General features: G+C 43.9%; 1 protein-coding gene across 7 annotated transcripts in view; it reads right to left on the reverse strand.

Annotated features, from left to right (window-relative positions):
* Positions 1–2,750: 2,750 nt before the first annotated feature.
* Positions 2,751–21,687, reverse strand: part of FAM179A (family with sequence similarity 179 member A) — a 50,160-nt gene continuing 31,223 nt past the window's right edge. For all 7 annotated transcript variants that reach the window (XM_025148653.2, XM_040697026.2, NM_001398242.1 and 4 more), the window contains 10 exons: positions 20,466–20,607; positions 19,127–19,232; positions 17,217–17,452; positions 15,890–16,048; positions 14,815–14,932; positions 13,806–13,909; positions 12,272–12,470; positions 11,069–11,285; positions 5,949–6,035; positions 2,751–3,618 (listed from right to left, as the gene is read on the reverse strand). In XM_025148653.2, coding sequence (XP_025004421.2) covers positions 3,362–3,618; positions 5,949–6,035; positions 11,069–11,285; positions 12,272–12,470; positions 13,806–13,909; positions 14,815–14,932; positions 15,890–16,048; positions 17,217–17,452; positions 19,127–19,232; positions 20,466–20,607 — 1,625 coding nt within the window. In that variant the 3' untranslated portion in view covers positions 2,751–3,361. The remainder of the gene's footprint in view (positions 3,619–5,948; positions 6,036–11,068; positions 11,286–12,271; positions 12,471–13,805; positions 13,910–14,814; positions 14,933–15,889; positions 16,049–17,216; positions 17,453–19,126; positions 19,233–20,465; positions 20,608–21,687) is intronic.

Here is a 21,687-nt window from a genome sequence, read left to right on the forward strand (position 1 = left end):
GTTCTTGTCAGCCACTGATACCAAGGCAGAGTGGAGGCTTAAAGGTTCAAGCCAGCTCTAATTTTAGCTGGAGTGGTTTTCTCACCTCTGCTTGCATCAAAAGCTTTATCCCAGGATCAGGATTCAGTGTCAGCTGGCAGGGATTTGTTCGCAATGCCAGCACTTTTATTCCCACCATCACTACTTAGCAAGGATGAAAATAGCCACCTCAGTGCAGCCCCTCTCCCTCCCCTTGACAGAAGGGCCAGCAACTGGCTCCCGAGCCCACCCTTAACCTTGGCAAGAGCAAATTCTGCCCCAATTACTGTAGTTACGCTCTATGACACAACACCTCAGCACGAGCACTCCCTTCTGGTGGATTCTTTAATTCTCTGCCCCAGCTCTCTTAGCAATGCCACAAGGCAGCATCAGCATTATTTACTACATTAACCTTCAGTCTCAGCATGACAGTTCAGGAACTTCCTTCCTGGCCTTCCTTCCCCACCAGCCTTTCTGTTTGCCATTCATTTTTTCATACAAAACCATCCCCAAAGCATTCTTGGCACCAGCAAGATCATACATTTACATTCACACAGGGTTTTCTGGTTGCATGGCTGCAGGGAACCTGCAGAGTGGGGGTGTAATACATCACTGTAACACAGTGCCCTGAGCCCCAGACAAACCACGTCACCACACACAGGCTTTGACTCTTGGTGAGAAGAAAGTGCCCACGTGAGCTTTGCAGAGTGGACTCAGAGCACACAGCATTGGTCTCTCCCTCCATACAACTTCATCCTCCAAAGCTCCTGTGCCCCTTACCCTGGGAGATGGCACAAGGTCACTACCCAGCATCTAGGGAAACATGAGCTTTCTGCAGTCCTTAATGGTACTCCTACCACATAACCCTTTCTCCCCCACCTTCCATTGATGACAGTGCTCTTACCTTCAGCAGGAGAAGTGCATGTGTCAGCAGGGATCTCTCTTGGGGCTCTGACAGGCTGTAGGGTAGATGAAGCCAACAAATGAGATTGCCACACGTACTTTTTGCTATGCTATCTTCCATGGTCTAGCAAGCTGTACTGCGCAACGATCAAATGAGTTAAACTGGCCCTGTAAGCACTGCTTGCAGTCTCCTTTCTGATAAGATCCCTAGAATATTATAATAACAAAAATAAGTTAGAAAAAAAAGAATAAATATTACAATCTTTTACTAGTTCTAGAGGAAGGTTCAACACTGCCCTCTTACTTGCTTCCAAATATTTTAATGGCTGCACAGCTACTTTGCAAGTGCAAGCAGCTGGCAGGGGAGCTCACCTGAACTGCATTAACACATAGCATTTAACCCCTATTTCTCCCTACTTGCTGCAAACAGACACTTCAATGGCTAAACTTGATTTCTCTGTGGTAAGACAGTGCCTGTGTCATAGAGAAGCTGTCTTGGCTGGAGAGGTTTTCTGTTTTAAAAAACACAATGAGAGCAAACAACCACCTAGACAGAAAATAGGTACCAACAGGCAATGCTTTATTCTCATTTACTATGGGGCATGCATGAAAGTAATGCCCAAGGCCAGCAGAGAGTTAATAAACCCGTTACACAAGTTACTTTTCAAACCTACTTTGCAAGTCCTACAACTAAGCACATAAAAAATAAGCTCTAAGAGGTGCGCAAAAAACTTTTTTCTCTTAAGTGCAGATATTCCTCCCTGCATCCCCAAGGACGCAAGCACAGACAAAGTAAAAACGAAGAGTTTCTACTCAGCCCAGAGAAAGCAGCTTGTGCACAGTAGCATCCACAGGGCTCCAGGGGGATGATCCACAGAGGGAAACAGCAAGAGCAACTCTGAAGGTGGAGGAAGCAAGACCAAGCCCTGTAGGGATGCTACAGAAATTATTGCCTAAAAGTAGACCTCATGCAGCAGCCAACTTCAGCAGCTTAATGAAGTGACACCGTTCAAGATCAGCTGTTTAAACTCAGCCACCCTCTAACATTCTTCATTCATTCCCACTTAGTGTTTTGGTGCACGGTGGCACTCTGCAAAACACCATCACACCTGGTTTTGGTGAACCAGTAGTCAGGATGCCAAACTGTAAAGCACTGCATCATATCGACAGACCCGTGGCTTCTAGCAGGCTCTGCAAGATCTCCTGACGCAGCGGTGTCTCAGAGCCAAGTCCCTGGCCTGGATCCCATGCCATGTCTTTGCAGAAAGAGACAAACAATTCTACCACTTCAGTTCTGTACTGAAAAAGTGATTCCTGAATAGGTGACCCAATGTGACAGCATTACTAGTAAGTTGGAGTTATTTAGCTTTAGACATACAAATCAGGTGCAGTAAATAAACGTAAAACCCCAGGACTCTTGGGCTGGACAGATCTCCCTGCTTATTCTTTGACTTCCCAACCTCATACAAGGTCCTTTTACCATAGCCCCAGTGCATCTCATACCATTATTCTTCCATTTTTTTTTCTCTCCAAAACTGCCATTTTAGTTTCTTTCACGATTCTGCCAGCATATGAGCATAGATCAAGCTGTTCTGTTTTCTTATCTGAGTAAGCATCAGCATCTGCTTACATTTCAGCCCGTCCTCTTTTCTTTCATGATTCCTCCCCTTTGTACTTCCAAACCTTTGTGTGGCAAAGAACTGGCACTTACCTTCTCTCCTGAATCTCAGGTCAAGAAGTGCTTATTCATCCATAGATGAGGCAAACACTGAATTTCTTAAAGGACAGGTCTTTTTTCTTTTTTTATCTTTTGAGACATTAAGAAAATGTACATGTTAAACAAAAATTAGGCTTTATTTGTTCCACGGTGCCAACCACAGCTTACCTCACTCCAGACTCAGTATTATGCCCTCAGCCAATTGCTGCCCCAGGACCTCTGTGCGTCAGCCTGTTACATGGGGAAGGAAAGGGGACTACAGACAAGATACACCCCTTGAAATAGGAGGGAAATTTCAAAGCCAAGGGGATTTCTCCTGTTCTGGTACCAGAGTTTGACCTGTGCATCTGCTACTGCACTGACAGCAAGCTATCTAATCCTGCAGCTCATACGTTTACAAAACCCATCTCTTACATCGTAAGTAAGTATATATGCACATCTCTCACCTTCCAAGTACGTATATAAATATATTACTCCCTTTTTACAGTTACAAGTTGCATTTACACATGGGTTTTTATTTTTTTTCATGTCTATGTAAGTTCTGCAAGCTCAAGAAATAAAAGCTTTGAAAAATACTTCCTTTTTTTTAAAAAATAGCCTACATCAAAATAGACTATGTACATCTGTAGCTATAAACTCTGTAGGATAAATCTGGTGCTTCAAAACCGGAGTAAAGCCAATGCCGGGGTCTCTGCCAGCTGCGTGGAGGACACCAAGCCTTCTTCACTGACCATCCAGGTCCAAAACGTGCCAGAGGTGTTTTGCCACGTGCGGAGGCTGGCTGGCAGCAAGCTCCTTGAGGCTGGAGCCCATCTCTTGGTGGAGGCTCTTGGCAAGCTTGGTGACTGCAGCCCTGACATTGCTGCTTCGCCCGGGCAGGACACCATTTCCGATCATGTTGCTCAGGAAGAACCAGAGCACGGGCAGGGCGTAGCGTTCGACCACGTGGGCTTTCCGGGGATAAACAGATGCCACAAGCACTGCCAGGCAAGAGAGACAAGTTTCTTAACAACCTTAGTGCAAAAGCAAGTACCTGCCTGTAGTTTTGGTTCTTTGAAGGGTTTTCCAGTCAGTGCCAGCAAGAACAAAGAACCCAATGATCCCCAAAACAGGTTGATCGTATATTGAAATGAATGGATTGACTAAGAGACATGGTTTAGTGGGGAAACACTGGTGGTAGGTGGACAGTCGGACCAGATGATCTTGGAGGCCTCTTCTAATCTTGGTGATTCTATGATCCTATGACCACTGAGGACCTTAATTTCTCCAAATCAAAAGCTTTGTGTCCAAGATAGACTTGCTTGTCAAAATGCGTCACACACCTTTTGTAATTTATTTCACTACTTCTATATTACCAATGACAAAAGTGACAAATCTGTTCATTTCCATGAAGAAGTTATCTAAACTAGCCAAAGTAGATTCTGAAATGCAGCTTAGAGAAGTAATAGAAAGCTTTCTAATAAAGAGAACGATTTCTCTTTTGTGATCTTTGATGAAAAATGCCACAAGTCTAATCTGGCAGTGCCCTTTACTGGGTGGCACACAGCAAATGGCAGTACTATGCCACATTTCAGAACTCCGGCCCACAAAAGATGTGTGAAGTTTGACAGTCGTATTAGAAACATCAGTGACAAACTGATATCTTTGGCAGAACAGTCTGATTTGAGCTTTTTCTCTCATACTTGGTGGCCTCTAATGAGCAACTGTTTCCAGCATCAGAATGTCCAAGGTAATATCCCAGACCCCACTGCCATAGCATTTCTGCATCTGACAGCTTTGATAGCATTTATCCACACAGTGCTCCCTGAAAGAGGGAAATAAAGATAGAAAATTCTACACAGTGGGCTTATCTTTAATCAAAAAACAAGCACTGCTGCTCTGAAATCTGCTCTCAGGCCATTACCCTAACTGAACTGTATTAAATACAAACAAAAATTTACTACAGACAGACTCTTTGCATGGCAGATTTTGCTGAGAGATCAAAATCTGAAGTGGTCGGGAAACAGAGCTATTATTTTCTGCTCAGTGGAAACGTTAACGCAGTAACCATTCATTACTCTGTAGGGAAAGGACCTTCATTTTCTGTATGCTGGTAACCCAGCTTCAGTCATCAACATTTAAACAGCTGCTGCAAGTACCCAAGAACAGTTCTGGAAAGCAGAACAAGGTTATTATACCTATTTTAAAATGGAAGTTGATTTCAGCTTAAGTGCTTATTAAGCACAGCAGTCACTGTGGACTTTCATGGGAGAAAGAGTTGCCTGTTCCCTCTAAATCCCAGAGAGAACATCTGCCCTCTCTAGAATAGTCCCAATTTACGTTCAAATGCTTTCTTTCAAAAAGAGATTAAAACAACTGTAAAATTAAATTATATGTTTATGGTGATTTACTTTATTCAGATGATCTTTAAAGGCACTTTTACATTCGCTGTGGCTAAACATGTCCTTTTGAGATTCATAATGAAGAAGCAAAGCGTATTAAACCTTGGATTAAAAGATGCTGGCATAATTAGCAGTGGATTTAGCCCTAATTAAAGCAAGGTTATAAATAGCCTCCTCTAGCATTTACTGAGGTTGTCATTTCTTTCACTCCTTGGCTGTTGCCACTCACAGTAAGCTACTATTATAAACCAATTATCAGCTGCATTTTTAGCATGTAGGACACCACTGATACAGAAATAGGCTGTTGCACACCCTAAAATGGTCAAAGCACCATATCAAACATATCACGTCTGCGGCACAGGCAGGGAAGCCTCCGTGGGTTGAGCTTTGCTGCCCATTTCTGCCCCAAACCCTGCCCTGCACATTCACCTTGCTTATAAGATGCCAACTACAATGCCCGGGCTGTGCAGGATGCAGCCTCCAGCATTTCCAACAGCAAGACAAGAGTCCCGTGCTGACAAACCAAACTGATCCTCAGAAATACCACTTGCCACACATTTTTCTATGGGATTACCATTTGCTTCAGAAAAGGGAGCTCTCAGAGTCCTCCCTGACCTTTCCTGCACCGTCCTCAGATGAGAGGAGCAGGATCGGGTATTTTTAGCCCTTCTCATTCCCAGAGGCACGTCCTGAGATGCCCCAGTGAGAGCTCAGCACCCAATCTCACACTGCACACCATGACAGCATGCAGGCAAACCCTGCCAGACATGACTTCCTTCCATGTGTATTTTGCAGGGCGGACAAGCCAGGGCTTTAAGGTGCTTGATGAGCTACTGAACTGAATATTCAAAGGAGTTCCCACTCAATATTTGGCATTTCCCAGGAGAATGCATGACTTAAAAGCAGAGGTTGGCTGAAGCAGGCAGTACCTGAGAGGTGCTCCGTGACGTCCTGCATGGCTCGGCCACTGAGGAAACGCACGCGGTGGGCCAAGGCTTGCAGCAGTAATGCGTTGTCTGAAAGAGAAACGTTCACTTCTGCTCACTAGAACAGGTCAAAAGACGGAAGGGGGAGGGGGGAGAAGGCTGAGGTAATGGCATTCTGTAAATAAAATACATTTCTGCCAGTGTCTGCGTTTGCCCTTTCTTTAAAGGTCGCTTAGGAGGACTCAAAATTCAAAAGGAAAGGCTTTCATTTCGCACTTGTACCTACAAAGTGAAGTGCTGTACAAGGAGCAGCGTTACACGTTCCTCATCAGGGCCCTCAAAATTCAAAGCACACGTAAGCAATGCATGGGTTTAGCACGACAGAGCTTTGCAGAGGTGAACTTCTCCCACCTTGAAGAAAACGGGCGAGAAGGCCCAGAAGTCCATACATCCATTCATTCCTCGTGGATAAACCAGTGTTAAATCTAAGTCACCTGATGGGACCTACAGGCAGGATCCAAGTTACTTTTATCAGAGAGGAATTACCTACTCATCATCAATGCCATCTCCTCCCAGGGGCTCTTGTAACGTCTCTGAAATCAGACGTTGGCACAGAGGCTGAAAAATCAACTGGTTTCCCAGTACTTGACCATCATATAGATGTACTTTTTTTTTCCTATGCTACCTGTTGTTGATGTGGGGTGTCTTGTTTTAGTTATAAAGTGTTCTGCAGATTGGTCTGCAGTCCTCCAGTCTTACCGCTTTGATAAGCTGAGTAAAGCTTCTCTCGGACAAGGAATGCTCGTGGGGTGGTTTTAAATAGCACTGTGCTATTAAGAGCTCCTCTTTAACATGAGGCATAAAAGGAGAGTCCCTACTGATCTTTTGGCAAGCATGCAGTTAAGAATTGATCCTGTTATTTCGATTAATTTTCTGCTTTGGTAATTACAGTCTTCTCATTCACCTTTCTTAACAGACACTTCACTTTTTTGCTCACACTGCTGCAATGTTGGCAGGTGCTGTTCCTCTCCTGAGAGTAACCCTACAGCTGCTGCTTTGGAAAAAAAAGGAAAAGATAAAATAACCCAAACTGAGTTCTAGAGATCGAAACCAGTACAAAATGTTAATTAGTTGACACTATTGGTACCTATGCAGGGATTCATGGGAACACTCGGGGTTTGGATGAGTGAGGGGGAATTGTTTATAATCACAATTCACCTTCCAATGGAAGGGGTTCAAAAGCCCTGTGCCTTTCAAAACACTAAAAGCACCAATCAGTAGCAAATTTACCTAAACTTTGCTTTAGCTGCCTCCAGAGACCAAAAGCGGTGTTTAATTGCTGTTAGAAACAATGAGGCAGCAGCCAGTTCAATTCTTACTTACTTAGCTTTAACTCACTGCATAAGGTGTCAGCTAAACCTGTTGCACACAGGTTAGGCCCAGCACTCAAAATAGGAGCAAAAGAATCTGCTTCTCCATGCTCTCATTTTCACTGTGTTCAGCTCCCTGCTGTGCTGACACTTACTGGGGAAGATTTCCCCTCCCCTGCTGGGGAGAGCTGATGACTGAGCACTATTGGGGCTGCCCTCCTAACCCCACACCCTGGCATCAGGCAGCAGCACATTTCTTTCGTGACAGGGGACAGATTAGGACAGATGTAGGAGGAGAACAAGATCTACGGCTCGGTGCCAAGGCTTCATTTGCCCCATCTACAAAGTGGCTTTGTTTTGTGTGGACTTGTTGTTGTTACATTTGAGTGATCAAGCCATCTTACAACCAGCTTGCATTTCTGCATGGGTCATTACAGCTGACAGATGAGGAAAACTCACCTCAAACTCAGAATCTGCAGCACATCAACACAGTCTCAGAGCAATAGCTGGGCTCTCAGCTAGGAAACTCAATAGAGCAATGGGGCAAGACATTGCACGTACTCACTCTAAGACAGAAGCATGGTACAATCCTTCAGAGAGTTCTGTTGTTGGGTTTTTTTTGTTTCGTTTTGTCATTTGCCATTTTAAATTGTAAAGGCAGAAAATTTCAAAGCACGAGGAAAGGTTTAGCTCGAGCATTTCATCAGTAGAACCTTCGTTCCCCTATTAAAGCCCAAAGTCTTGAAACTCCAATATATTTCTGACTCAGTTGCCTTTTTGCATTTGTTCTCATGCCCTTAAAAATGAACGAACTCACAAAAAATATACCCTGCCTTACTGGTTTGAAAGTTTGGGCAAAGTCTGCCTGATAAGCAACAGACGTGCCTTGCTCCTGTTCTGACATCTGCCAGCACTGAAAATTCATGGTGATCTTTCAAAATTGGTGGGAGGGGAAAGATGAGTGAAAGCTCCATTCAAAACCTTGAAGGGATCTGGTTATCACATCCTCTGTTGGCAACTCTTCCCCAACCTTCTCCCAAGCACTACAAAAAAAATGGGTCAGGACCAACAGCAGGACAGGTCTCACACCTTTCTCCCCACAACCCCATACGTGGAACATAGAAAGGTCAGCAAATTCACTGGATTCACAAAGAGGCTGATGTGGAGAAAGTTGTTAACTTCCCTTTAAGGCCTGCCTCTTCAGCACTATATTTTTCAGGCGTATTCACCCAGTGCTGCATTTTCAGAGCTGACATAAATCTGTGTGGCAAGGGAATTTACAGCAGACCTTGGCTATGTAGTTATTGGCTAGAGCGATCTTGCCCCATGCAGAACAACATTTGGAACAAGCCATCATTTACAGCTAGATTTATACCTGCTTGTTCTAAAGAAATGAGCTTGGAAAATCATGAATTTCCTTTAAAAAAAAATGAAGACAAAGAAAGGTGGAAAGTAGACAGAACCAACTAATACTCATAATGTAAAGTCTTCCAGGAAGCTGTACTGCAGAAGGTCTAATGCACCACTATCCCTTCACATCAATAGCAAAGCAAATCATCTGGGAAGTCAAACCAGGCCCAAAGAACCTCCAAAAGTCCATTTGTCCCTGAATTCTAGCTAAGTTGCACATCAAGATTTGTTGTTCAATACCAAAGCGGACAAGCAGCACTGAAAGAAATCCTCCCAAGAATTTGGGGAAACGCTGGTAAACATTCAAGCTTGTCTGGGAAGTGGTGCGTAAGGACTGCACCATCAGAGCTCCTTGTTACCCAGCCCACCAGTTAGAGCTGGCAGGAATTCAGGGCCTTTGGTAAGTAGCATAAATGATATGAGTGATCTGCAAACTTGGCATAAGCCCTAGAAGCCAAGCACTTTATCTGGAACCTGCTTTTCTGCAGTAGATTTTAATCAGTGTAATAAACTTCTAGAGAACACTTTTATTGATGGCATCCATCTTTCCGAAACCAAACTCCTTGCATGCACAAATACACTCCAGCTCTCATCTCACATTTCAATAGAAGTCACAGCTGCAGTGAACACCAGATGAAAAGCCTCCAGGAACTGGAAACTTCATGTCACAGCTGCAGGAGTGGAAGTGGTAGCATAAGTACCCTCAGTGTGCTTTTAAATCTACACCAGGAGATCGAGAGAGAAACAGAAAGCCGTATTCATCTCACCAACTTTCAAACACTTCACTGGGAAGATGTAAACACCTCCAGCAAACTACATAGATCTGTCCTGGTCTCTCTCCCTGCTGGAAATGTGTGCAAGAAGAAAAATTGCCACAGTCAATGGATCCTTGCAGTGGATCCTTGCAGACAGAACCCCCAGGGGATCCAGCTGCCTAAAATACAGAGCATCAGAATAACCTAAGAGTCGGAGAGAATATTTTCTGCAAACTTAGAACTGTTTTTGAACTGTGTCCTCTGGCTGCAGCCCACCCTACCAGCCCTTCCTTCACATGGAGCAGCAGCCAGCTCTCCGTCCCTGTGCTCACTGATGTGAATTATTAATATCAAACAATTAGCTGAGCTGAGAGAAAAAAAATAAATGTTAGTGGAAATTCTCTGCCCTTCACTCCCATCCCTTCATTTCTGCTTTTCTGATTCTCTTCTTTTCAGGTGACCGTCTGCAAATTAAAGCAAATTAAAACTTGTGGCGTGTGAGGAGAAGTGGGGAGCTAACCTCAGGGCTGTGTCTCCATATGCTTTTATTAAGAAGAACATATTACCCGTGCACATATGATCAGTTTCCAGAGCAGATTGCAGTGGAATCGTTCCAAAAACACTGATCAAAAAAAAAAATAACAAGGTGATCCTGGTGGGCAGCAGAACTGTACAGCCTGCAGCAGGCAGTGTGCTTCAGGACACAGAGCAGATCAGAAGCTTACCTCCTCCCCCACTGCAGCAATGTGTTTTACATCTGCAGGCATACTTGTGGCCTCATGATTGAGCATCCAGAAAAATGATAATAGGCTCCTTATCCTGGCAGAAGAAGGGAGCCAATGTATTTCTACCCTCCAGGCTGACTATCCAGCAAGAATTTTCATCCTTCATCTGATCTCCCCTGCGATCTCTCATAACATATAATCTTATTAAATTCTAAGTCTCAATCTTCAGATTCAAAGTAACATTTTCATTTGAGCATCACATAGCTAAGCTACTGCCTAAAGGCTGCAAAATGGGTGAATTCAAAGCCTTAGATCAGGAAGAGCCAGATGAAGGCTCTGGGCCAGTTGCTCAGGGAGAGCTGCCGCTGCCTGAGCATGGAACAAAGCCCAGCAGAGCAAAGAGCCTCCACCACTCTTCCCATGGCATGCTTGAAGGAAAAAACATATCACTTTCACCTTCATTCTGAGGATATAAACTTACCAGAATGCACATCTTAAAAATCTAATTCAATACAAACAAAACACACACAGTTTCCCAGGAAGAAGGGAGAAAATGGTCATGATATGCTAGTTGCTTCCCTCTTTTCTTCTGGCAGGCACTTAGGCTAATGCCTACAATGTCCTCTCTACTGAATCAATAATCAGGCATGTAACCCAGATGATAAGCAGCATCCATTCAACTGCACATCACAATGAGTTACAACAGATTGGGTTAGAAAGAATTCAGGCAGGACTTCATAAACACCTTGCAGCTGCTGAATATTTCTACAGGCAGCAACAGGTTATCGACAGATGGCTATTCACATGGCTCTGAAATACAGAGTTCACAGCTAAGGACAGTCAGTGTCCCAGGTCAGCCTTACCTAGGTGAGCAATGGATGCTTCCAACACCTTCACAGCCGCAGCATAAATCCCTGTATGCTTTGAGTTCAGGTTGTCTGTGACTGCTGCTACCAAAGAGACCAGCACTGGGTGTAAGGTGTCTCTGAGAATGGGTATAACTGAAGCCAGAGCTTCCAGTGACTGCTGCTTCACTTTCTTATTGGAATCCTGAAGTCTCAGGACAAAAACATCAAAAATCTGTTAAGAAAACAAACAACATGAAAGCTGGGTTAAAATGTCTGTCTTTCTACAAGGGCATGAATTCTACAATTCTTTCTACAAGCATTAATTCACTGTCTTCCTGAGGGCTACTTACTACAGTCTTTCCACAACCTCAGGCTGGTTTAAAAGATTTTCAGGTTGTATTACAAGGTTTGGGTGAGGATGGGAGTTTCTCTTTGTTTTATCTCTGTCTCAGACCTCTGTCTCAGACCAGGAGTGCGGAGCTCTGATGAACTCTTAAGGATCCACACCACCTCTCAGGGGAACCACCTCTCTAAGGTAGGCTTCTAGATTTAATTAATTTAATTAAATTGTTGTGCCATTTCTCATTCAAGCAACGTCAACCACATTACCGGGCACCATCTTCTGGAAAGGGGGGAAAAAACAGGAAGAGAAGGAAGCCACATCTCTAGCTATTTTTGTTACCTTTGCAAACAGAAAAGAGGAGCCCTAAGAAGGCTGAGAACAGTCCTTCCCAATCAGGAAAATGGTGAGATGGGAAGTGAATGGCCTGAACTGTGCCTTCATTTAAATAGATAGATAGATAGATAAAAAGGAGATAAAGTTTATAGAGTTATCCTTTAGTTTTTTTGTTTTTAAATCAACACAGCATGATACTTCTCTCCCTCATCCCAAGCCATTCTTCTCCTGGAGAAGGATTGCCAAGCTTTCAGTATCTGGATTTCCTTTCTTTTCACCTAACAGAGTAGGAGACAACAGAAACTACAGCAACAATAAACTCAACCCTCGTCTCCTGAACAGCAGCAACAAGGCACCTGCCAGAGAAATACATCAGACTGAAACTGCTTGCCTTGAACCTGGAGCTGAACTAAATTATTTTGAGTGAGAGGGGACCAGCCCGTCCTGAATGGCTACCATGTAGTGCAGATGAAGTTAATTTCACTGCGACAGGCTTGGGAAGGAAACTAAAGGGAAAGGAGTTATGGAGATGGCCTAGTTACCTGGACAATATTCGCTGAGATGAGCTGGGGGTTGCTTTTGCAGTGATCTAGGAGGAGCATGACTCCCTCTATTCGTGTCTGAAACTCCTTTGCTGACAGGAGATTGTTAAGCTCTTTGAGTTGTTCATTCTCTTCCACAGTGCGAAGCGATGTGCGCCGAACTGTCTGATGGGGTAAGAGGAGGACATCAGAGCTGGACCTCAAATTGGAAAGTAAAAACAAAGTAAGACCTTTTAGCAATTACACTGTCAGTTAATTGAGAGAAAAACGTCTTGAGGACACTTGCTAATGAAGTTATTTCAGCTAGATCCTGATTTGAAAAGCAGCTTTGATCTCATGACAATCGTTACAGGAGGCAGCCTCTAAGTAACTCTGTCACTACTGGTTACTCAGGAAAACCAAGGCACCAGGGATAGAATTCACCTCAGTTATCTTCAGATGTCTTCAAAGTTCTCATCTAGCTTTACTCTGTGCGGAAAAATAAGCACTACTTCAAAGTTACGAGTTGTCTATATTACAAGGAAATGAGTTGTCGTGGGGAAGTGTCTCTATAATATGCATGGGAATCTGGATAAATAGCTCGTATGATCAGCACAGGTGAATCCCACTCAAGAGAGATTAAAGGGCGTATCTGAATGGATTCAGAGAGTTGGTAACACAGATGAAAACCTCAGTCATTCAACCCACTACTATGCTCGCAGTACTGCTTCCCTAGAGACAGATTCACAGCTTAGAAAACTCAATGGAAACAACTCCCTGTGATCAACTTCTACCTGGCATGGGCAGGGAGGGATCACAACCATGGTAATGAGGTATGCGGTCATCTTCTTGCCATCACTGAGCACAGCAGTGTGCTCTGCTGTCAGAGGAAAACGGGTACAAGTAGTTTTCTCAATGGCATGGGGAGACAGCAAGGACTAAATTCCTATCTTGGATGCTAACCTGCAGCATCCAGGAGATGCTGTCCATCAGACAACTCATCATAGGTCTAAATGACATAGACAGCTACATAAAAAGTCCACATTGATTTGGCTGTCTTCTGAAGCTGCTCAGAAATTGTCTTGCTGATGCTGTTTGAACACAATTGGTTTAGTCAGGTCAAACCACGCACATAGAAAGTGCCATTTTGAGAATGGCATCTTCATTCCAGGCTGGGACTTCTCATCAAAATTACCCACGTTAAAAAAGACTTCACCATGAGAAGAAGGTCCTGACTGAAAACACAAGTCCGTAGTCAAACAGCAGAAACATGACCCTCTCACAGCCTCTACATCACAGTCCTAACCACTGCATTGGCTCTTCTGAGCTGCCACTGGCACTTATCTTGTCATCTCTCAATTCCTGAGGAAACCTACTCCCCCTAGAGAACATGTTTTCAGCCTAGAGCAGAAGCAGACTTTTTTCATCGCAGAAGGCTTCGTGGGGCAGGAACAATACTCTGGCACAGTTCAGCTCCACCACAAAGATTTTACTGAGGACAAGACATGAAAAGCTTGTCACATGCTTTGTCAGATAAAACACAAGAGTTCAGTACCCTTCATGAGAAGGCAAGTTTTCCTGGGACGTCATCAAACCACTGTTCCTGGACTCCCTGCGGCCTTTGGCAGATGGAGGTTCAGGCGTATGGTCTTCTACCCCCTAAATACATATGTTAAAAAAGCACGTTAATTTATACAAGATAAAATCGGAAATCATTTGCTTAAACACAGATTATCACCAGGATCACACCTACGAAGAAAGGCTCAAGAACACATTTCATAACATAGAGAGGGAAGAGGGCCAGACATTCCGCAATCTCTGCTGGAGGTTTTGTTTTCACTAACCTAATGCAGGTTGTAGGTGTTACCATGACGGGCAGCAGTAAATCATCAGTTACGAGCACAAATGGGAATAATACAGACTAATAGGGAACACACCTTCTCAGAGAGAAAAGCAGAAAGCTTTTGGGCTCTCTGGAGGTTAGCCCATTATGTTGAGAGTTGATTTGGTTCTCACTCTCCCTATTCCTGCACAAAGACACATTCTTTTCTGGAATATAAATGGAGAGGAACAAAAAGAAAAATAGAGATCATTTTCTACTGGCTGCCAAATTCACAGAGCTTCTTCAAGATCCACAGTGCATGAAAGCAGGGCAGCATTCCCAGAATACAGAAAATATCACCACTAATTGTGATAGCTTTGTGTATATTTGTTTATTTGGGACATTTCTTGGCATTACTGCTTCCTCCGTCTGTTGCATTCTGTAGGGTGGAGGCAACAGGGTGTTTTTAAGGGGTTCCATTTTAGGGATGGAGATAAAATCATTTTCTCCTGGCTTCCTATTCTGTTTGTTGCTGATATTCAATTGACAACCACTTTATTTCTAATCACACTGATTCCTTCACTGTCTGCTGATAAACATGCTAAGAAACAACAGTTCATTTCCAGAAGCAAAATGATGCAGCAAAAGAAGAAAGAGATAAAGAAAGTTTAAATGTGCTTAATCGCATATTGGCAATCTTAGCACTTGCATAAAGGAGATGTGTCTCCTGCCAAGCACTTACTTTCTGCTTAATTGTTGCCATAACAACTTGCAAGTCACGCGAGGGGAGAAATTGTTTCAAATGTCCATCAAATTTTGGATGACTCATCAATATATTCAGCATCTTCCTTCCATAAAACCTAAGGAAGAGGGAAATGAATAAATGTTTTAGCTACAGAGTATTACTGCAATCTCCCTTGCCTTGTGCATAAACAAAAGAAAGAATTTAATAGAATGCGCTGAGATTTTCAACTCATCACTTGCAGTACCTTCATAAGAAGGTAGCGTACATTCAGCAAAGTGAGACGTTTACCCCCACCTGACACCACTGCCAATTGAAGAGAAGAGCCCTCAACAGAGGACAGAGGGCAACAGGAGAATATAATTGAAATTGTTTCTGTGATCAAAGGGTCCTATGGAGCAGATCTGCTTTGCTGTTCTGATTTATTTGCAATGCTTTGCTGCCATCCCACTAAACTTTTCCTTTCCTAGCAGAGAAGCTAGGAGAAATCAATTCACACTTACTATTTCTTATTCAGGTATAAACACGGGCAGTTAGTTGTGTGTTCTTGCATCTACTAATGGGAATTTAGAGTAACAGAGAAAGTAAGGGGACTTTGTTTGCGTTTATAACCTGCTATGAAACTCCAGCTACCTGCAAGAGGAAATCAGTAGTTTGTTCAGCCAACACTGTTGGAAAGAAAAAATTGCAAATACCTCAGACAACTAAATCTCTAGAAGGGATTTAGAAAGACTGAATGCTTTGCTTGAAGAAAAATGGAAATTTTTCTAGGACAGTCTTAACCTAACCAGGAGGAAATGCTTGGGATCCTTGTGTGATAATCACCTAATGCTGCTGATTAGCCTGAGCTCTGCTAATCTGAATAAAAAATCATTCAAGACCCAGGAATTTAGCAGCAGTCCTTCTTGCTGGACAACCTCATTTTAGCCAGTGCAGTTGTTTCCCAAGACATCAGTGTTCACACTAGGAAGTAACTTTTAAAATATTTACTTCATCTTCCACTCTTCTGCTGTTTTATCATAGCCAGACACCAAACAGCTTTCCATTTTTAAGAGATAAAGTGAGGAACTGTCACCTTGTATCCTGATTGCAGTCCTGAGCAAGCTTGACCAGCATGTGAACGAGAAGCTCGACGCTGTCACGCGTGCCTGACAGGAGCTTTTCAGCTCCAATCTGCTCCATCACAGTCAGTAGGTGCTCTGCTGTGTACCTCCGCACCAGGACATTGCGGTGACTGGAAACAAGAGCAGAGGGGAAAGGAGAGCCCAAAGGACGGGTATTGGTCACAGCACGGTGCCTGTCATCGCTGGGGAAGCAGGCATGAGTCCTCACTGCAATATTTGCCAACAGGAGAAGACGCTGCCCTCAGACAAACACGTATGTTGGCACAATACAGATACATACAGAGAGGAGGGAGGAATTCAGTCTCCCTGGACTATCAGATAATCAACTTATTTCCTGAACTTATTGACTGTGAGAAAGAGAAAAATAAAAGATTCTCCCCACTGACTCACCGAGGGGCTCCCACCACAGAGAGCACTGCAGTAGGACTGGGGCTTATTCCACTCACTTCTAAATCTGCCGACTCTTGAAAGAGCAGGAAAAGCTCTGTGGAGCATGGAGCTGCAGAACATGCAGCAGTGCAGCCAGTTTGTTTTTTGAAGCTTGACAATTGTTAAGTGCTTGGATTGTATTACCCTCTTCAAAAGCTGAGGAAAGGGTAGTAGTCATTTCAGCCAAATTGTCTTTTCTAGCGTGTGCCTATCCAAAACTATCAGACATGGCACTAATATTTTAAGGCAGCATGTACTTCAGACATCTCATGGGAGTCTGCCTGTGAAGTGACTCACCCTCTCAAAGCCAACTCACAGCATCAATTTGAATACAAAGGGAAGCTCTGAGGACACAACTGTCCTCTTGGCAGGAGTTGTGCTTGTAGAGCAGGCTGTGCCGCACCCAGCCAATCCTCCCCTGCATGCTCCATGACCCAGCAATTAGCGTCCCTGTTTCTCAAGTTAGTTAATGATGATGCATGTGTTTTTTTTCCCAGAGCCTCTGTGGTTAGTATTGCGAAACAGCAAAGGGCATTCACTGCTGCAACTGCCATTGTCCCTTTTCCCACAAAGCCACAAGGCCATACCGCCAACCTCCACCAGGGCTTTTGCTTCCTCATCATTCACCATATCTAGACAGTGTTGACAGGCTATGGGAGCAAGTAGGTTACAGCAGGACAGAAGTAGATGAGCTGAGGAAGGGAGTAATCGGATACATTCAATTCCTGAGTTCACAGAAAATACAGGATAAAGGAACCTTCCCTCTTTCTGTCCTCCCTCTGTATCCTGTCCTTTCCACCTAGCACACAATTTTAGGTGAAGGATATCACTAAGAGAAGAACCACATACTTGACCCCACCAGCCAGGAGAGCAGCCATTGCTCTTGCAGGAGTCACACTCCCCACCATAATCCCCAGGGATCGATCAGCTGCTTTTTGAATGAACTCGCTGGAGTCCCCCGTCTTCTGCAGCAAGGCCCGAGCGACCTCCTCTACCTCCTGGTCCATGTGTTTCTTCATGATCCTGAAGAGCTCTCCAAGAGTGTTGATTGCAAAGCGAGACACCTTCGAGCGGAGGTTGTTCACCTGAGGAAGTCATGAGGGGAAACGTAAGAATCATCTTGTAAAGAAAATCCGTTCCCCTGGACAGAAGTCCCAGGAAACAACACCACTTTTTTTCCTGTGTCCGGGTGAAACAAAAGGGTCGGAGAACACAAGCACAGAAACCCAACTTACTCTAACACCAACTTCTCTTGTATCCTCAGGCCCACTTACAGTCCAATTTCAGTGACTCTGCAGGCCTAAGAAACTTTGTTCCACATAAAATACTCGACTTAGCCCACACCATAAACTATTTTGATTTTAGGCCCTTTCACTGAGAGGAAAAAAAAAAAAAACAAGAGCTGACAAGATAGAGGAACAGTGGCACTTTCTTCCTGTCCAAAAACATAACACCATTTGAGCACTCACTCAGGAAATGGAGTTCACGGTTTCAGGTCTACAGCAAAATTCACAAAAGGAACTTGAGTCCATCTGCTTCTCTGTCTACTCAGTCTGTCGGACTCAAGGATTCTGAAAGACCACATGCAATTACAGGTGGTGTCAACCAGCTTTTCTAGCTTCCAGTGCTGCTCTGAAGTGATCCATGCTTCCAACGAGCTCTCCCACAAGGGAAAGGAGGAAGAACCTAAGGAGTTCTGTGCTTCATTCAAAAGGTGCTTTGGAGGTCAGTCCAGCCCTTCTTTTGGCCAGACTTGATTGTGCTTGTTAAGAAAAGAGAACAATGTGAGGGCTAGGAGTGCTTGTGAAAGCAAAATCTGGGGCTGGAGTGAAATGAAAACTGAGCAACGTCTCTGCACGAGTGCATAAAGCAAAAAGGAAAAAAAATTCCTCAGAAACATAAAAATAACATCAAAATCAAACAAGATAAGCTCTAAGGTCTTCTCCTATCAGTGAGAGAGTCTGAGTTCTGCATATATAAAAAGTTTGAAGAGTTCCACACAACAGACGTTCAAGCCTCAAATATCATTAGACATTGGACTAAAGATGACTGACTTTCATGGAAAGGAGTTAAGCCTTCCCACGTTCTGCAAGCAAAGGAAAATTTAATATATTTGGCAGTCATGTAGTAAAAGACAGCTTTTTCAGGCCACCAACAAATGCCAGGTTAGACATATTGTCACAAGTTTTTCTAAGGAGCTTAGAGTGAGAATTCTGTTAACTTGACAATGGGACTGCAAAGCTGTGTGCCCAGCACATCCCACAGCCAGGATGCTCCAAACACAGAGGGTGCAATGTAAAATATCACTAGTGCATAGAGGCAGTGGGTCAGTGGTAAGGACAAATCACCAACAAGCACACTGAAAGGAAGGAGATCATCAGGAAACACTGGAAAATATATACCTATATTTAATCCCCGGGATGCTGAGGAAGACAAAGTGAGAGGGAGCTGAGAGGCAAAAGGTGCATTTAATTACAGCTTAGGCAGCTATTTGGGCTGTGGCAAATCACCTGATGAGTTCTTCATTTGTGTATTGCATTATAATGACACCTAGCTCAAAGAGGAGAGGCACAGATACACCGCGTACCACTATATATACAGACAGATCATATAGATAGTTGACATAGCTATTAGAGGCTTAAGATCTCAAAATAGTAACGAAGGCAGACACTGAGGTCGTATGTAAATGAGCAGGTACACAACTAATCTATGCCCCATGTGCAATGTATGTGGGGCCCAATTAAAAACAATATTCCTACCTCTTTGGTAACTGCCAAGGTAACATCATGAAGTCTACTGAGGAGGATTTCCGAGTGGCAGATGGCCAAGCGTCTGATGCTGAAGAGTCCTTTCCCCTTCAGCTGCCTGAAAGGCAATTACCAAAGAGATTGATTTTTCTCACCACCCAAGGAGAAGGCAGCACCCTCACAAATTACTGGGGTGTTGGCTCAAATAAACAAAGGGAGGTGCTCCTCACACAGCACTTAGCTAAACAGTGGAACTAGTTGCCGCCAGAGGCTGTCATGATCAAAAGCACCTGTAAATCCAGAAAGCAAATAGATGGTTTCAGGGTTAATTTGTAGCCATTAAACAAGACAGCTTTCCTGAAAGCACTGGCACAGAAATTTCCTATGCCATTCTTTCCTCACTGTGTTCATGAAGGACCTGAGCTGGATGAAGAGACAGGGTAGAGTCAAGGCCTAGGGGGCTGTAGGGCAGGTAACTCAGCACCAAGGATCCTTGAGCACCTGAGCAGGACCTTGTCTGCTCACACCTGCAGCAGCTCTCTGCCCCTCACCTGTGCAACATGGAGGGGAACAAAGCAAAGCACCCACTCAGGGAAGTTGCTTCAAAAGCTGGAGATTTTTCACAGTTATCATGGGGCAACCAGAACCCAGAAATCAGAAGGACACCCATCTGAAATCTGAAACTATCTGAAATAGTCTCCTGTTTTCATCTAATTTCAGGTTAAACAGTGATTCTCAACAAAATATCCCTGTGTGGCCCATAGCAAGCTGCAAGGAGGAAAAGTTAGTTTCTAGAAGTGCAAGGACTCTAAAAGACTTTTTTTCCCCCTTTTCTTCTGCCACAAGCCCTTCAAGAGAAATAAAAGGTCAAGTAACTCTGCAGTACTTCTCAGTCTGTTTTGCAGAAATTACAACTCCCATAGGCACCACCAGGGCAAAGGGCCTTCTCCTGCTGCCAGCAGCAGTACCAGAGAGAACTCCTTACTCAGTTCCACCTAGGCCAGCGTCCCGAGGGCTCCAAATCTCTGAAGTCAGGACTGCTTTTGGTGTCAACACTGTCTTGTTCCATGACTTCTTTCTTTCCTGAAGCTTTCATTTATGGAGCAGAAGGCAAAGCTAGAAGATAGCATGGACCTTCTGTGGCTGTAAGCACTGCTATAGACCAGGACATGCAAGAGGCAGCCACCACATCTTTGCCCTGTGATGGCTTTGTAGAGGTTTCTCTACAAAGTTCTCTACTAGTTCCTTTTGTCTATGTGGGCTGCCTGGCCACAGACGTGTTGAAAGAAACCATTTCTAAGTTAGCTTTGAACTGAGAGGAAAAAAGGATGAGAAGAAAGGAGGTTCTTACCAGTCACTGCTGTTGAGCCACGCAAGTGCATCCAGCAGCCCCTGCTCTGGATGAGAGAAGGGTCTGGTTTCCCCGGCATCCCCACACTCAGGCTCCTCTCCCCATTCCGGGCAGCCCAAAGCAATGGCTGGCAGTGAGTTTGCTGTAGGCAGAGGGTCAGACATTGGCAGTACATACCCTTGGTAAGGTTTAGCACCACAGAGCATGCTGCAAGCCAAGCTGTGGGCTGAGACTACATATGGGTACAGGCTGGCTTTGCCTTCAAGAACCTTCTCTGCTTCCTGGCTTACCACTTTCCCCAGCACCCAAGCATCCCCCCGCCACCCCGCACTGGGCTCCAGCTCCTTCTGTAAGCCTAAAATCTGCACACTGAGTCCTGCTGGGCTCAGGCAAATCCCCAAAGAGCAACCACTGGGGAACCGATACCTCACCCTCTAAATCCAGCAGTGCACCCATTTCCACTCATTTCAAGCATTCTAGACAGCAGGCAGCTGAGTGCACATATATTTTAATATACTATTGGGAAAGTAGCAGTTTATAGCTTTTGTTATTTTCCAAGCGTTATGAATATTTACTGTTTCAGTGGTATGCACTGGTTGTACTTTGAAGACACCGAGGTGAAATTTATTTGTCATCAAAGGTACCCGTTTGCAAACTGTGCCGTGCCTAAGCTTTCTCTTGTGGAAAAATGCAATTTCTGGTCTAGATAGCTGTGACCAAAAAAAAAAAAAAAAAAAAAGCCTTCCAAACATGAATTGGGAATATGTAAATATAGATGCAAATTGTTGGCAAACACGCTCTCTTTTGTTATACTTTCTACGTATATCATCAATCGAGATGACAAATGTGTTTGTTTTGAAAGCTGTTTTATAGTTTTCATGTCTTGCTCTCAAAAGCTCATTTTCTAAAGTGTAGATGAAAACACCTGAGTTGTCTGAAAGTATTGAGTATAAGCATTGCATAGAACCCAGATGAACTGACGTGGACTTTATAGAATATTTAAGCTTCCTTGTGTGTTCTACAAAACACGGAGGATAGAGGAACTGTAAAATCAACAGCAGTTTTCTCAAAAATGCTCTGATGGGACAAAATTCGGATCTCACTGATGTTAGTGATGTCTGTACAAATACATAGATGTACATATTCAACATGAATGGAGAGTCATGTCAGGCTAGTTCTGGTCAATTCTGAAAAAATCAATGAGTAGCACCTTTAGAATAAT

Source organism: Gallus gallus, chromosome 3 (genome assembly GCF_016699485.2).
Source record: "Gallus gallus isolate bGalGal1 chromosome 3, bGalGal1.mat.broiler.GRCg7b, whole genome shotgun sequence".
NCBI classification, from domain to species: domain Eukaryota; kingdom Metazoa; phylum Chordata; class Aves; order Galliformes; family Phasianidae; genus Gallus; species Gallus gallus.